Source organism: Lissotriton helveticus, chromosome 1_1 (genome assembly GCF_964261635.1).
Source record: "Lissotriton helveticus chromosome 1_1, aLisHel1.1, whole genome shotgun sequence".
Classification (NCBI taxonomy): domain Eukaryota; kingdom Metazoa; phylum Chordata; class Amphibia; order Caudata; family Salamandridae; genus Lissotriton; species Lissotriton helveticus.
In genome coordinates this window covers 897,015,747-897,034,110 of record NC_136057.1, presented here as the reverse complement: position 1 = coordinate 897,034,110, position 18,364 = coordinate 897,015,747, and the positions used below count along the sequence as shown (strand labels likewise).

Sequence of the window (18,364 nt, the reverse complement as noted above, 5' to 3'; positions counted from 1 at the left end):
ACCCGGAGACCTGACGCCACTGTAAGTCCAGTTCCTCCTGAATGGGACGGGTGTGCAACCTGCAATTTGGGATCAGTGCGATACAAGATGAAGCCATTCCCAAGAATGATTTTAACGTCCGAACAAAAATGGACTGTTTTCTTCGAATGAGGGAGACCAGACGAAGGATCTTCTGACGTCGCTCGTTCGAGACGAACGCTTTTGAGAGCTGCGTGTCTAGGACCGCTCCCAGGAAGGTTCTGGTTTGCAGAGGCGCAAACTGTGACTTTTCGATGTTGATGGTCAACCCCAGAGACTGAAACACTTCCTGGCAAAGGCGAGTGTCCTGGCCCAGCTGATGGTGGCATTGAGACTTGAGAAGGCAATCGTCTAAATATGGAAAGATCTGAACTCCTTGTAGACGCAGGTGAGCCACCACAGGGGCCAGTACCTTCGTGAACACATGAGGAGCTGATCGCAGTCCGCAGGGCAGAACTTTGAACTGAAAATGCATTGGTCCCAACTTGAAACACAGGTACTGGCGATGTTGTTGGATTATTGGGACATGAAAGTATGCGTCTTGAAGATCTATGGTGGTCATGAAATCCTCGCTGGATAGAAGACGCAGGATTTCCAGTAACGTCAGCATGCGGAATGATTGGGACTTTAGGAACTGGTTGAGAGCCCTCAAATCCAGAATGGGTCGCCAATCTCCGGTCTTCTTGAGTATGAGGAAGAATCAAGAGTAAAAACCCTTCCCTCTTTGATGTTTCGGGACCACTTCGACTGCACCTTTTAAAACAAGAAGACGGACCTGATGGTAAACCTCCTCGAGATGTGGAGGAGGCGGGCCACGAGGTGGAGTGCAAGGAGGAATCTCTACAAACTCCAGGGTATGACCCCGTTTGACAATGTCCAAAACCCAGCGGTCCGAGGTGATCGAGGACCACTGAGAATAAAACAGAGAGATTCGTCCTCCAACACTTTGAGGGTGACAAAAGTCATTGGCGTTTAGGATTGGATCCACGATAAGAAGACTTTCCTCTGTATGGTCTGGAGGGCTGCTGACGAGACTGCTGATTGGGCGTGTAACGTTGGCCGCTCTGATTGTAGGAGCGGTATTGTTGCCCACCTCGAACGTTGGAAGAAGTGCCGTGTCCGCGCGCACCTCGAAAGGACTGCTTCAGAAAATGCAACGTTCCCAAATACTTTGCCGTATCAGTGTCCTTCTTAATGGACTCAAGGGCCTCATCGATATGGGATGCGAATAGCGATTCCCCATCATATGGCATATCCAGTATTTTGGATTGGACTTCCTGCCGGAAGGAGGTGGACTTCAGCCAGCCTTGTCGTCGGAATGCAGCCGCACTTGCAAGCAGACGGAAACCTGTGTTTGCAATATCGACTGCACAGTTGATCATTTCTTCCGATGCCCTCTGACCATCGTGAAGAATCTGTTGAGCGTCAGCCTTGGAAGCATCAGGTATGAGTGCTAAGAAATCTGAAATGTCTGACCACATCTGCCGGTCATAACGTCCCAAGATGGCTAAGGCATTGGCTGCCCGGACAGATGTTGAAGCCATCGTTGAGAACTTGTGGCCAATAGCATCTAAGCGTCGACCCTCTCTATCCGGAGGGGCTGTGATCTGGGACGCTGGATTCCGTGCTCTACGCTGCACGGCCTGAGTCACCACAGAGTCCGGCTTGGGGTGAGAAATCAGGCAAGCTGGAGAACCAGTTGGGGCCTTGTACTTTTTCTCAAGGCGCGGTTTCTGAGCAGGTAAGGAGTTTGGAGCATTCATGAGTTTAATTCCCTCCTTCCAAACGAAATCGATGATAGGAATTGTGTGTACCTGCTTATAAGGTTTATCTTTAAAATCATAAAGAAAACAGTCCTCCTCGCGTTATGATCGTGGTAATTTGAAACGCTGAGCCGCTTTATCCATTAAAAGATGGAAACTGGCGATATCTACAGGTGGGGATTCACCCGAGTTCCCAGGCTGAGGAGAGGGCGTCTGTGCCCGATAATCGTCCCATTCAGCCATATCCTGGTCGCCTGCATCGTCATCCGAGTTGTCAGGGACCTCTCCGTCCTCACGCTCTTGGACCGCTTAATCATGCGCATCCTGCGGGTAAACAGTGGTATGGATCCTAATTGACGTGTGAACCTGAGACGAAGTTGTAGGTGGTAACATAGGCGGCAAAGAAGGTGGAGGTAGTGCCACAGGAGCAGGAGATTGTACAGGTGTAGTCTGCGGTGTTGCAGGAAAACGGCGGTTGTAGTCATCCAGCATATGTTGGAGATTAGAGATCAAGGTTAACGGAATGGTAGCCATAGGAACTTGGACCAACTACTCTTCCTGCTGAGACTCTTGGTCTCCGCCATCGTCGTCAGAATCAGAATCTTGACATTTAATTATTAAATTAAATCAGAGGGACTATGTGCCGCCCCAAACGCGTCCCCTTCATGCTCCGAGTCTGTGTCATGCTCAGATGTAGTTGCAAACATCGGAGAAGGTGGTTGTGGCGCTGGATCAGAGATCTGTTGGCAGGGAACCGTAGTGCGACGACGTGAAGATTCAGAAGTCTTCAACGGCACTAACGGCAAAGAGGCAAACGAAATCGGTGCCGCCGTCGACGGTGCCGTCGTCATTAACGTCGACGAGACTGACTTGGCTGTCGACGAAGGTAATTTTGGAGAAGTCGTCGTCGACGGTTTGGCCGTCGACGGAGTCGTCGTCAGGGTCATTGTTGACGGGCGATCCACAGTAGACGAAGTCGTAGACGGGGCCGTCATCGACGGTGCCGTCATCGAAGCTAGTAGGCCTCCGTAAACGGTGTCTTCGCCGATGGGGCTTTGGTCGACGGTGTCTTCGTCGACGAGACCTTGGTCGACGGTGTCTTCGTTGACGAGACCTTGGTCGACGGAGTCATCGACGACAACGATTTCTTCGGGTCTTTTGACGACGAGGATTCTCTCTTCTTCGCCGACGAGGAGATGGGAATCATCGACGGAACAGGCTTAGACGGCAACGAAATCCTCGTCGACGTGTAGGCTGTCGACGACGTCGACGACGAGAAGGCTGAAGTGGTAGTCAGCGCCGTCGTCGAAGATGCAGGCAATGCTGTTCTCGTCGTCGGAACGCTCGTCGACGCTCCCGTCGACGGCGGAACTTTAAGAGGCATGGAAACACCTCGAGAGGCAGCAGAAGACGCCTGAGAGCCAGGTCTCGTGGGCGTAGAGGTGGTAGGAGTGGCAGAAGACACCACAGGAGCCAGAGACAAGGTCAATTTAGGCCTTTTGAGGAAAGGAGAAGGAAACTCCTGAACACTACCACGCTTAGAGGCTGCTGTAGAAAGACCAGATTGTAAACTTTCTGCATCAGACAGTGCAAAATCCTTGTCCTTAAGACGTTGCAGCCAAAGGAGAAGACGGCCTTCTCGGTCTTTAAGAGTCTTAGTAGAAAAGGTTCTACAGAACTTGCAGCTGGCAGCATCATAATCAGGGTATAAACAGTAGATACACTTCTGGTGGGGGTCCTTTTCAAAAAGGCGCAGCTTCCCACAAGAAGAGCAAGGTCTGAATAAAGACTTCTTACTTGACATGTTGAGATAAACACTGAAAACTAGAAGAGTAGAGTTGAAAACTGAGCAGAGCTCAGGGAGACTCCCTTCACACGACATGCGGTAGAAAATCTGAGGGCTTGAGCTTCTGAGGAGAAGGTTCTAGAGGGTGCTGGCGCCTGATTGGCTGTAATTTGGACTAACATAATGACACTAATGTGTTACAAATAGTTTTTTCTCTTTACCTTGCATTCCTATATAGGAATCGTTTTTAGAGGATTTCAGTTGTATTTCCTTTCTTTTTCTTGTATTATATTTATATATATTTATATATATTTAGCATTATTGCTATTTTATTTACCGTGGGACTCCCACTTCGACGACGGGGAATATTCAAGCATGTGAATCTATGAAAGACACCCATAATACTGGAGAAATATATATATATATATAAATTCACTGAAAAAAACAAAGGGTAGAGGAATGTTATAGTTAGGTAAAAAATGTAAAACATACCATTGCAAACATATAAAACCACAGATATTGACCATTGACAGTTTTATTGAGTAACTATAACCCATGCCCTAAACTAACTGTAACACACGCTTGCTCCATGTAGTGTTGTCAAAAATGATGTAATCTTCCATGTTGCAGTGATTTTGTCAATGATCTAGAACATGTCATGAGCGATGTAATATATGAGGTAATTAGCAGTGTCTGGCAAAGGTGCACGTTGCAGTTACTTTAGGGAACAAGGTAATGTTACTTCAGATAACTATAACTGGTAAATTTTAGTGCCTTTGTTAATTTAAAACAGTATGTTTTAACTACTGCCATTTACACCTAACTCTAACGTCACTTTAATCTTTGTTTTTTCTGTGAATTTCTATTATTTTATGAATCAGCTCTGTTTATTAAAGTATTAGCAATTCGCAAACAAGCCCAGCTGGTTGCCTACAACTGTCAATGCTCAGTCAGAATATAAATGAACACAGTTGTTTGCCTATAACCTCATGGGCCAGGCCATTACAGTAGGTATGTGAGGAACAATTCTGTAAATAAAGCCAACGTGAGCAATAGACACGCACAGCTTATCACCTACACCCTAGACGGACAGCAGTGTAGAATAATGGATTGCACCCTGCTGGAGAGTATGGCTGCCCGCACCCATCGGGGACTGCAGCTTCCGTAAGCATTCTCAATATAGGAAAACAAATAACCCAACAAAACAACCCACTTCCCACCTAAGCCCTGCCACTGGAATAGCTAGGAGGTCAAATCTGAGGTGGGTGAATGTGGTTATGGGCCGCAAGCTCATAGAGGGCTGCATTATTGGTAGAGGTGTGCTCTCAGAGTAAGCAAAGTAACTTAAGATAAGTCCCGTAGGTTAGATCTTTACATTCTGGTGATACAATATAGATGTAAAAAAATATACCAGTGCACATCCTTACTCGTTGCTTTAATCCAATTGGCATTCAGTCACGATAATCCAATAATTCCAATGTTCTTAAAGTCCACAGAAATATTAAGTCAGTGCAATGTCCATTTGTATTCAATATTCTTTTTTATTGATTTCTTTCTTGCCACATCGTCACAGCCTGAAGGCCAATTGGATAAAAGCAACGAGTAGGGATGTGCACTGGTATATTTTTTTACATATGATTTATGATACTCTACCACACCCAGAGTGGGTAGTATATCGTGGATAAGTTGCTTAAGGGTGAATAAGCATGATATCAGTTGAGCACTCCTAGAATGGTGATCTAATTCATACTGTACATATTCACAACAAAGGGAAATATTTACTAATGATGTGCTGATCTTAGAAAGCAAATTCACCCTGTGTTCTTTGTTGTTATATACAATATAGATGAATGGCGCCCATAGTTTGGAATAAGTCTTGCTCTGTTTCTCAACAGCTAACAATAACTTCTCCGTAAGCTTGGGAAGCCAGGCGGTGTGGGCAGAGATCTGGACGGTGCCCCACAAGGAGAATATCACCTGATGGGCAGCTCCCAGGGCAGGGGCCATCTGTCATCCTCTCAAAGAGAGTCAAGGTGTTAGAAAGCCCCAGAATGGTATAGGCCTGGACCTCGGGATAGTCGTTTGGAAGGCTCTGTCCATGTTGTTAAGTACACGGTCCCAGAAATGACCCAGTTTAGGGCAGTGAAGCAACAACTAAATAGAAGGGGGACACCCGGCATAAATATAGGCAGGTAAGCAGGGGAAGAGAGGAACCACCAAAAACAAAAAAAGTATCTGCCAAAATGATTTCAAACAAGGCCCAGCTAAGGGGTCCTTTTACTGATTCATTACCACCGGAGCAGACAAGAGCTAGATCAAATCATCACATCAAAAAATGCAAATATATAATAATTTGATTGTAGAAAAAATATTTACTTTAGTTTTATCAACAAAACATGATAGATATCAAACCACATAATAATTTAAAAAGTACACAATTCAATACACACAGTCCCACACACCAAATACATACATCGCACTCATACCATCATGCATTCCAAGATACAACATAATTCATACAACAAGTACACAAGGTATCAAAAAGTACATAGAAGCCACAGGATGGTTAAGATGACAGGATGGAAACAAATCATCAAAGGGGTGGAGATGAAATCAGTCCAAATGCCCCCAAACTAAGAACGCCAACGCGCGTTTCGGAGTGTTGCCCCAGCCGGGGCGACACCTTCATCAGGGCGGAGATGTACAGAGAGGTGGGGGACAAGTATCTGATTTGGACGAAAAGAGCCAGATATTGAGGGTTTATATTACCCCAGGGAGCCAGCAAATTTAGAGCCTCCAACGCCAGGTACTTCACAGTCACACTCAGTGACGATCCTCACAGATGTTACATAGAAATGGGCACAGTTATTTCCTCAACGTCACAGAAGGGCAGCGAGTAAGTCAACAGTGTCTGCAGGTCGGGCAACCTAAATATCACATTCTCGAGGTCCCCATCAACTGGATAAGAACTATGTAGAATCGAGAGTATAGACGGGGTAGATTCAACGGAGAGAATTAAGCTGCAGGTATCGTGCACGCCAAGCGTATCGCGGGTGGTGCAGTTTCGGGCAGTGCCACAGCAGGTGGATGAGGGTGCCCGTACCTCCAAACCCCCTCCAGCACTCTTCCGAGTGTTTCGGTTTCCAAGCTTGGAGCTGAGCCGGGATTAGGTACGAATAAGACACTATTTTGTATGCGGTTTCTGTACTGGTCATATGTTTGTTTAGCTCAGTAGTAAATGTACGTCCCTTCTTTGGCAGTGAGTGCCCTACGGAGTTCCGTCTCCTACCTAGTTTGACCCGTGGATGTAGTTGATGACTTTTGTTTCCCTAATAGGATGCAGAGATTAGGTGTTTGTCACCTTTTTTGTGGATGACCCATTTTTCAAAGGAAGTAAGTGGCCTCCCTGCATGTGGCTTCAGCGCTGTTTGCATCACCCCTAGTTTCACTTGGAGGTATTGGAGATGGTCCTCTTCCTTAAGCCCATAATCAGACTTCAAGTGCTCAAAAGGAATAACACCCTCAGAGTCAAAGAGACTACTGATACGCTTGCACCCATCCTTCTGCAATTGTCGGAAACGTTTGTGGTGCATCCCAGGGCAGAATTTTGGGTTTGATAAGTTTGGGGTCAAGGTGGAGGCAAAGGTGGTTAAGCCCTCCTAAGTGGCTACAACAACCCACATTTTAAAAGCTGAGCTAGTCACTGGGGAGGAATAAAGACCCCATACTCAGAAAGAGAGCACTTCCATTCCACTAAAAAGTGATGTTGGGAAACTTGGAAGTCAGGAGCTATCACGGATACAGCTAATCCACCCTCTTGTATTCATCGGTATAGGAGGTGTTTCTGGAGGCAGAGTTTCTTCCCGCCCCAAAATAACTTATTGATTTTGAGTTGCAGGGAGTGCAAGGCGTGTGGTGGTGGAGTAAGAGCCACTATTGTCAATTTACGGCAAAAAATCTGCCAAGCCAATAGAAGTGAAGGTAACACCAAGTGTTTAAATGCCTAGGGAAAGTAAGGGCGGTATAGTTAAGTAATAGCATCTTTGAAAATGATCATGCTAACTTGATAACAAGATAGGGTATGGAGTTGTTTGCAGACTCAAAGGGAAACAGAAAGTGGAGATGTGCCTCGTGGGATGGGGTGATGGATAAATTCAAGATCTGGGAATTTTTTATGTTTACTTTGAACCAGAGATGTTACCAAAAGCTTGGAGCCCTGTCACAAGGGCAGGGAAGGATGACATCTGGTTAGTAATAGAAAGGATCATGACAGCGAGATATAAGCATATAAGCATATAAGACATATAAGCTGTACCGTTGACGAAGGGTATCCCTGAAACAATATGGTTAGCTCCCACCTTGTGGGCAAAGGGTTCCATGTAGAGGCCGAAAAGAAGTGACACCCTTGTCGAATGCCTCGCTGTATGGGAAAAGGCTGGGACATTACCCCATTTACTCGAACAGCTGCTCTAGAAGGACTACAGACAGAGCGGACCCATCTTCAGAATTTGTCAGCACAACCAAAGCGTTTCGGAGTTTCAAACAGATATACGCTTTCTCAATATCAATGGAGAATAACAGAGCTTTTTTCTGAGACCTATGTGTTTTCGCTATTCAATGCAGAATGCTTTTGTTGTTATCCCCACATTGGCAGGTGGGAATAAAGCCTGCTAGGTCCTGAGCAAATATGCAGGCATGAGGGTAATGAGGTGGTGGGCCAGCATACTGGTGAAATGTTTCACGTTGATATTCAGGAGAGAGATAGGCCTATAGCACCCACAAAGGCAGGGTCTTTGCTGGGCTTCGGGATGACAGAGATTGAGGCCTTAAGAATAGAGTCGTGAGGATGTCTGTATCGGCAAAGGTGTTTTAGAGGTGGGTGAGCAGTAGGACCAGTACCTGGCAAAACACTTTATAGAAACAGGACGAGAAGCCATCTGGCCCCAGGGACTTCATAACTTTAAAGCAGGCGATGGCTGAAGTCACCTCCTTGATCAGGATAGGTTTATTAGGCTCTTCAGATTCATGGGCTGGGAGGGGGATAAGTTATATGCCTCTCTACTATCCACCGTCTACACCACAACATTCTACGTCATGACACTCTACAGTTCTACACAACACTCTACAACACTCCGGTCTACTGCACTGTGTACTCCACTCTCCTCCACTATACTCTATGACACTTCACTCTACAATACTCTTATCACTGTACTCTATGACACTCCACTCAACAACACTTCACTAACAACACATAAACATATTTATGTGTTGTTTTAAATACAATCTAGAAAGCTCTCTAAGAACCATTTATTGGAGGACAGATGTGCATGAAGCCAAATGAGCCTAGGGAACTGGAAACATAATTTAAGGGAGATGGTGTTATAGACATTTAGAACTGTCTTTGGGCAAGCGACAAAGGACAGCCGGAATGGAAAACATTAATGGGGTTTTATCTTTAGAAGTTGTTCAGTCTTTCAAAACATTGGAACATTATGACAGCTCTACTGCCTTGACAAAAAAGCCTACACATTATATGCTTGTTTACATCTGAAAAAAATTACATATACAGGATGGACTGAGGAATCAAATTTGAACAGGCCTCAGTCAGACTTTAGATTGCACTGAACAAATGAGCAACAAAGGAAGCTATAAAGTAGAGGCAAATGTGTTTTTCCATTTATCTCTTATGTAGTTTCTCTACAGAATGTCATATAATCTGGGATTTCTACCAAGAGGGTCTAAGCAATAAATGATTGGTAATATACACTATTCTGTACATATATATTTATGTAATCTACCACTTCATTCCAAATAAAAAAAGAAATCAAAATTATACTGAAAACATATGAAGTAAGTAATAAGTGAGTAGTTAACAGTACCTTAACATTTGTCTCTCACACTAAGTGCTTACGTATTACTATTCTGCACACTGAGGTTTGCACCCGTAAAAGATTTGGCTAATGCGTCAAGAAAATGTTTTAAACACATGCTATCAGTGAAATTCTGATTTTCTTTATCTTATAGGAATGCAAGAAACAAAACTATTTAATTACCTCATCCAATTCTGAATCATCTGCAGTGATGGTTTTAGGTGGTTCTTTCTCCTCTGCTGAAGAAATACTTGGACTCCTATAACAAACAAAGATAAAGACACCATTTACCCAGCAGCAATGCTTCTAGAAACAATCCTACTACAATTTCCCTCTACTAGCACATCATTAGAAATCTACTGTGTCTAACACTTCAGTAGAAATATCACTGGTTTATTTGTCTATATATTAAAAAGTTAATAGAAAAAAACGAACGTTAATGGGAAGGGAAGGTTGACAATGTCTCAATACTGATTACAACACAAATCCTAAAAAGATGTGAAATTCAAAATCTAAGATACTCCTTTAACTTTAACTCCCACTTCTCCATCATGTGAAAGGCTGAAATGAAATGTTGTGAATGCATGTTTGTATGATTCCCTCACTAAGCTGATAGTGTGGTACCTGCCCACTGCCCACTATCAACGCTTTGCTAGCTGAGGTAAAGAAAGTAATACTTGACCTAGTCATATTAGATAGGTTTCCAACTGAATACCATGATCGGTTCCTGGTCAGCCTGGCTCCAAGTTTGGTTGAGGTAAACAATTTATTTTTATTTTTATTTTATGGAGTTTGTAGAGCGCGCAGCTACCCCCTGGGGGGTGTCCCGGCGCTAACAATGAAGACCTTACCACCGGCGTGCTCCCACCCTTCCTCCAGGAATCTCTTCTAATATCCCTGCAGAAGCCTGATAGTCAAGTGTCCACTTGCCTCTCCTCCTATCGCCGGTGGCCATATTGGGCGCCGCCTTTAAAATACTTGGTAAAGTCCTAGTAAATCAGTACTTGAGTGTATTTTCTGTCTTCATTCACCCTGAACAAAATGGATTTGTTCCAGGACGTAACACGTCTAATAATAATATCAGACAACTCTTCCCTGCGACAGATAGGCCTCGCTGTGATAACTGCAGACAGCATGCCTTATATTGGACATCGAGAAGGCCTTTGATTCTTAATCTTGAGATTACCTCTTCGAGGTTCTCCAGGCAGCAGACCTATGCCAACATCTGCTGATCTACACAAAGCTATTGTACAGAAACCTGTAATTTAGGGGGCGCATTGGTTGCCTGATTTCGCTCCCCTTTCCCATAGGTCAAGGCACACCTGTGAGGGCTGCCTTCTCCCTACCTATCCTATTCTCAATCGCCATGGAGCCGCTGGCTCATCTTCTTTGCTTGGAAGGTCAGCAGTGGGGTATCACTCTTGATGGAACCACAAATGCTGTCATTCTATGCAGATGACTTTTTATGATATATCCAGGACACATAAGCAGACATGTTCTCAATATTCTCTACTTTCTGGGACTTTGAGGAAGCAGCTGGCCTCCAAGTGAACTGGGGAAAATCTTGCACATTTCCATTTCACAGCAATGCCAACCCACAGGTAATCCAAATCCGCTAGCCTAGAGGACATCTGCAGTCTGTTATCTGGGAGTTTGTCTATATCATTCCCAAGAAGCACAGCTCCAATGGAATGTTTGGAGGAATAAACCTCTATACGACAAGCAGAGGCAATGGTCCACTCCCCTCCTATAATACGCCAGCTCTTATACCCCACTATCAAAATAAATTGCTCCTGGTCCCTACACGGGTGGACAGAAAATGTCTAACTAGAGTTCTACAGCTTATGAGTAAAATCCACCCATATTCCCCCAAAATACACCTCAAGGGTCTCCCGGGACCCTTAGGTCTGCTAACAGATGAGCAGCTTCAGGAGTGGCATGCACAATCTTTAAAATGGTTGGAGATCTCTTCCAAGGTGCCCAGATCCTCACATTTGAACAAATTCATTAGCACTATAATATTCCCTCAGGACAATTAGCAACATATGGACAATTACTGGTGGCACTCGATCATTATGGAGAGCCCAAGATGAACCACTTACCCATGCAGTGATACATACTCTATTCCTCATGGGGGTGGTCGACATCTTATGACATGGCTATACAAATCCATATGGGAACACACTGACATTTCTTTGAATCACCTCCGCTGCCCCTGGGAGGAGGACTTAACAAGACCTCTTCACAACACCAAGTGGTCATGTGCCCTTGAGTCTCCTAAGACTGTTTTAAAAAATGCTTGTTTTAAAACTATCCAATAAATGATCTTTCACAGGGCTTACCTTACACCCTCTCGTCTAAATCATAAGTTTCCAGGAGCCAATTTCACTTGTCCTAGATGTTTCACCCAGGTTGCTGACTTCTGGAACATGCTCTGGTCATGCCCTAGAATAGCAAGTTTTTGGCATGCAGTACATGCTTCATTGAGCACAGTCACAGACCTCACCACATTGAATTCATGGGTAGGCTGCTGCCTTAGGTATTTTCCAAAGACAAAAAAAGAACAGGGGGTGGGTGCAATTTGCCAATCTTGCCCTCCTATTGGCTACGCATCTAGTAACTTTGCACTGGAAGGCTCAACACCCACCAGCTCTCTCCCTATTTCAGAAGGCACTACTTAGACGGGGAGAAGCAGAAAGCTCTGCACTGCATTGGGTGGAGGCCCATCATATAAAACCAGCACCCTATTGCTGCTATATGGGACACTATACTTATACAGTGCTAGATTACCCGTTGCACGTTGCTGCGATCTCCGAAGAAAGGAAATTCAAGGAAACTCGTTATGATAACATTCAATTTACATTGTGTCATTTTTATTGAAACGTATTCATTTTAATATGGAAAACATTTCAAAGTGTCGTTTTAATTCTATTTATTTTTTCGAGTGCTTGTGGATACACGATTTTTTGTTTTTCCGTCTGGTGCGTACATCAGTATTCGAAAGATTATGAGGGCCCTAGGGGGCCGATATTTAAAAATAAATTATACCAGAAACCTTCGCAGGAGTGTATTCAACAACTTCCCAAAGTTTCCTGGCGATCGGATGAATGCTGTTTTAATTCTATTTATTTATTCGAGTGCTTGTGGATACACGATTTTTTGTTTTTCTGTCTTGTGCATACATCAGAATTCAAAAGATTATGAGGGCCCTGGGGGGCCGATATTTAAAATAAATGTATGCCAGAAACCTTTGCGGGAGTGTTCTCAACAACTTCCCAAAGTTTCATGGCGATCGGATGAATGGTGTAGTAATGCATAAAGGACAAACAGACAGACAGACAGACATACATTTGTTTTTATATATATAGATAAGGAACTGACTGAAGAGAATGCTCCTCCCTTACAGTGTTAAATGTATAGGCATCAGGTCACCAGATACCAACTCTCTCCATCACAATACATCTGAATTCACAACCACTCTGTGGTAAATAAATAAATAATACCTCTATTTTTGACTAGATATAAAATAACAGATAGCTCAATAAATAAGAGTCAAGATTCGAGGTAGTAGGAGTTTGCAGGTTTAATACAGCATAAAGGACAGGAACAGGACAACCTGCACGGGAATAGGATGGCAGCGCTGCACAGGGCAGGGACAAAGGAATGGAGTGGCATGGCATGTTTTAATAACAGTGCACAAGTATATATACTTAAACAAAATACATGGTATTCAATACAATAGGCGTAACAGTAGGCAGGGCCTATAGCAGTCGCGAGAGATAAGGCAGAAAGTAGGTGTAACAAGAGGCGTGAACAGGGCGTATACATAGACATGTGATGTAAACGTAACGGAATATGTCACAAATGGGGCGGAAACATGGAGGGGGCTACCGAAGGAGCCGGGACCTCTGACCTAGTGGTGCGCGCAAGCTGGCAATGACGTGTTACTAGGGAGAAGCTGGGGGCTATGACTTCTGAGCTAGAAGGAGAGACGAAAGTCTGGAGAGTCAGAGCGACATGTACCTAAACACTATCTAGTATCTGATGTTTAGAGAACATGTTGATAGAATCCAAAAGTTATCAGGGCAAAGGCTAACAGACACTAAGACTGGTGCATGCATTATTCTACATGTAGTGTGTGTTGAGGAATATTAAATGACCATAAATACAGTATTTCTCTTACATGGAGACGTAAAGGCTAGACCATGACGGAAACTATTGATGCGATTCAGTAGCTTAGGAATGCAGGGAAGGAGAGCTGGACTGATAACTAGAATCATAACATACTCTTGGCAGACTGGCAGGCAGAGCCAGGCCGAGCCGGGCACTGTGAGGCAGGAAGTAAGTGAAGGGTCAGGGATACAGGTGGGGGCTGTATCGCTCCTCAACGAGGTTTCAGGAGACAGGAGCTGAATCTGAGTCCGGGCCCTTTTGAGGCCTAGAAACGGGGACTTTACAATGAAATAACGTGCACACTGAGAAACGTGGCAACGTAGCTTTACATAGGCCTAATACTCGTAGCTTTCACGAGAACTGGAAACTGGCATACTAGAGATGGACACAACTGTAATTGCGTCTTTAATCGATCATGGGGAATACATATGCATATTAATCATGCACATATAGCATAAGATGGGGAACACGTAGGGACACAGAACATGGCAAAATTTACTTTTCCACATTCCCTCCTTGTCACTACGTTTCCATCAGGAAACATCAATATTCATGATACCATCTATCATTTCATACAGTATCATTTGCTCGTCTCGAAATTTCTTGGAACGGGATCTAGGACGGGACTTGGGACTAGGAATACAAGAGGTAGCACAAATGCCGCAAATCGCAGGGCCACATTGTATACAGAGGCAGCAACTGAATATGATCGCTACTGCAATACCTAGAAAGGACAATACTTTCCATCCCCAGGCAGAAATTATACTCCAAAACCAACCGGACCATGTCCAGGTGCCTGGATTCTGGTGTAACTGATGGGCAATTTTATGAAGTCTAGTTATAGCTGAATAAACAGACGGCGCGTTATTAGGAATGAAAATGCAGCAACTAGATCCGATGACTCTACATGCTCCTCCTCTATCGGCCAGTATGACGTCAAGAACGAGACGATTTTGGAGCACGACAAATCTCATAGCAGATTGCTCTTTGGTTAAGTTACCTAGAGCAGAGGCAGTCTCATTCACTACTGCTTCAAGGGTTCTGGTTAATCTACGTATTAACTTACTATTCTGGATAGGTCCTATAAAGAAAAAGAATCCTCTATTGAAATCTGTATACTGTTCTAGAGCAGTTTCAGTTTGATCGACAATCGGGGACTCGATCTCCCTTCTATGTCTAATGTGTACTAGATGTGTGTTTCTGTGATAATCGGACGGGGCTAGGAAAACTGGTGGCAGTAGGAAGGCAATGTAACAGGTTCCATCCCAATCGAGGGGCAGACGAACATATGCGGTCTGACCACAAACAAAATAAGAATGACGTGAAGCTTTGAAAATAGATTTCCCACTGTCACTATACTTGACAATAGTAGTACAATCACTATGTCCTACATGTACGGAACCATTATTTCTGACACATAATTCGCCTTTGACTGGTAGTACTGAAATAGCAGGTAAGTCTGGAGTAGGATCAGACTGAACATTCAGAACCATGAAATTCGAAGAATAATTACCCAAATTATAAACTTCATTTTCTAGATCTAACCCTGTTCTGTGGGGAAGACCTTGCTTGTCTGGAAAACATGTACTGTTCAGAAGGGACATATCAGTTGAGGATGACGTTAACGTGGACCATGCTCCACATGAACCATTATGTGAAAACGGATAAGGAAAGAGTGGCAGAACTCCCTTCGGTGTCTGGAAAGGGGGGAGTCGACCACACACCCAACAATTAGTGGCATTGCTGGTCTGGTGTGAATAATGCAACATACGGATAAATGTGTTATTGCGCATAGCAAGACGATAGGATAGTTCGTGAGGAGGCAGATCACTAAACGTGTGCTCTACTGTAGCATTAGAAAACATATTTACATGAGAAATTGGAAAACATAAATGAAATGCATAACTTGTGCAGGTAACCATTAAGCTTAAAAACAATATAAAACTTAGAAAAACGATACATCGGATAGAGTTTTGACTAACTCTCTCACTATGGGGGTCTATCTCATACATGTCAGATACCTGTCTAACCGTTTCACCTAGGGGAGGACTTAGACAATTAAACTGGCTGACTTATTTTACTAGACCGTAGCTTACTTTTATACTCCTGCTGCGGAGTTTTCTCTAACAGGGAGGGCTTGATATCAATGTCATTTGCGGGACAGTCCTTAAGAATAGTATCTTGGCAGTCTTTAAAATCTTGACAATCCTTGGAAATGTTCTTGGAAACAGTTTTTAGTCCGTGAAATTTCTTGACGTGTGACAGGTGCACCCACCCCTTCCTGCCTTCCAACTTGACGGCAGTACGGGTGGTTAGAAGGACTAACTTCGGTTCCTTCCAGCGAGGCTCCAGCGGACTTGAACGATCAAAATTTCGGACGAGGACCAGGGTGCCGGGAAGGATCTCGTGTGGCTTGACTTCAGTATTGTCGGGAAATGCAGCGGCAACCTGTGAACGACAAGAGTGTAGGGCAGACATCAAGGAAGCTAGGTAATCTGTCAGCATATTACTGGAAACATCGGTAATACTTCGGGGTCTAGGTGTACCCCACATATTCGGGGGGCGGCCGAATACGACCTCATAAGGGGACAGACCTGATCTGGAGTGTGCGACCATGCGCATATAAAACAAAGCGACTGGCAGAGCAACTAACCAGTCTACACCTTTTTCTTGACAGATTTTGGCAATGCGGATTTTCAAGGTTTGATTATGTCTCTCTACGAGACCGGCTGCTTCTGGATGGCGTACACAATGGAACTTCCACTGGTACCCTAACAAAAGGGAAACGTGCTTCATTAGTTCAGATGAGAATGGCTGGCCGTTATCAGAATACACGACCCTAGGGAGTCCATAACGGGGGAAGAATTCACGAACCAACTGCTTGGCAGTGGTTGCGGCTGTGTAATCTGGGACTGGATATGCTTCTGTCCACCTGGACAAAGCGCATACAACTACAAGGACATACTTGAAACCTCGACATCGCTCCATCTGAATATAATCCATTTGGAGGACTTCAAAAGGGTGGTCAGGAGGTTGGAATCCACCTTGTTCCACCGGGACACTTTTACCTGGATTGAACTGGCAACATATCATACAGGTACGGACTTTCTGCTTGGCTGCAGCTCGTAAATGCTTGTTAAACCAAATGTTCTGGATACTGTCTAACATGGCTTTTTCTCCTAAGTGTGCTGGACTATGTGCGGTATTGATAATGACTTGAACCATAGAGTCGGGGAGAAACCATGTGGCTTTTCCCCTCGTCAACCATCCCTGATCTGTCTGGACCCCTCCTTGTTCGGACCATTTCTTAATTTCCTCGGGAGTAGCATGTAACTGGATATCTATGACATCTTGAGTAGGGTCCTTAACTGTCATACAAGTAGTCTGTTCGAGAGTGGATGTCGGTGTCTTGTTAACTGGTATGTCTGGTGTCTGTGCTGTAAGCTTGGCTGTTCGATCTGCTAGATCATTACCTTGGGAAATAATGTCTGTAACTTTCGTATGTGCTTTGCATTTCATAATAGCGATGGATGTCGGTAAATGTATTGCATCTAACAGAGCTTGAATGAGGAGACCATGCTGAATCTTGGTTCCATGAGAAGTCATGAAACCTCTCTCCTGCCAGAGCACTCCGAAGTTGTGTACAACTCCGAATGCGTAGCGTGAATCTGTGTAAATATTAACTTTCAGGTTCTTGGCACGTATGCAGGCTTGTGTCAGAGCGACTAGCTCTGCTGCTTGAGCAGACAGGGTGTCAATACGGTGTGTTTCAATAACTTCAGTGTCAGTAGTCACTGCATACGCGGCTACTAGTTCTCCTGTACTCGTTCTCATACATGAACCATCCACATAAAGTGTCAGGTCGGGGTCTGGTAATGGAATATCTGTCAGGTCTTGTCTCGGCTTAGTCATAGTGTTAACTACTTCCACACAGTCATGTGTGGCAGGATTTGAAGTAACTGACGGTAACAGTGTAGCAGGATTTAGAACGTTGCAGCGTCTGATTTCTATGTGTGGCTGGAACAGTGTCAGTTCATAACCTGTCAAACGTGCAATTGTCAAGTGCTGAGTCTGTGTTCGGTTTAAAAGAACTTCCACGGAGTGTGGAACTTGTACTGTCAGGGAATGTCCTAATACTATGGAATCACTTTGTCTAATAGCTAGTGCTGTGGCTGCAACTGACTTGAGGCACGCAGGCAGAGCCTGGGCTACTGGATCTAGTGTGCTCGAAAAATAAGCACAGGGCTTGTATTGTCCGGCTTGATCTTGTGTGAGAACGGATAATGCTGTACCATCACGTTCTGTGACAAAAAGTGTAAAAGGCTTACTGTAGTTCGGTGTAGCTAGAACGGGAGCTTGGCATAAAGCTTTCTTTAACTCATTGAAACTAAGTGTATGTTCAGATGTCCAAGGGAGGACAGTCGATACGGCTGCCTCCTGTGTCGTTAACTGTATCAGTGGCTTGGCTAAAAATGCATACTGAGGAATCCATTGTCTGCAATAAGAAGTGAGGCCGATAAAAGCACGTACCTCCTTCTGTGTCTTGGGCTGAGGGAGACTCGCTATTAACTGGATACGGTCAGGTGTCAACTGCCTACCCCACTTGGACAGTAAGTGGCCTAAGTAGATCACTTGCTGGACACAGAATTGAAGTTTTGAAGGGGACACCTTGTGCCCCATCTCGGCTAGGAAATACAGAACTGTGAGTGACGCTCGCTCGCAAGCACGTTCAGAACGGGCAGTGATCAGTAGAT

The 18,364-nt window shown here is 44.4% G+C and overlaps 1 protein-coding gene across 2 annotated transcripts in view; it reads right to left on the bottom strand.

The window, feature by feature from the left end:
- Window positions 1–18,364, bottom strand: part of CCDC38 (coiled-coil domain containing 38) — a 2,097,275-nt gene that overhangs the window by 936,258 nt on the left and 1,142,653 nt on the right. For both annotated transcript variants that reach the window (XM_078675825.1, XM_078675815.1), the window contains exon 9: window positions 9,621–9,696. In XM_078675825.1, the coding sequence (XP_078531951.1) occupies window positions 9,621–9,696 (76 nt within the window). The remainder of the gene's footprint in view (window positions 1–9,620; window positions 9,697–18,364) is intronic.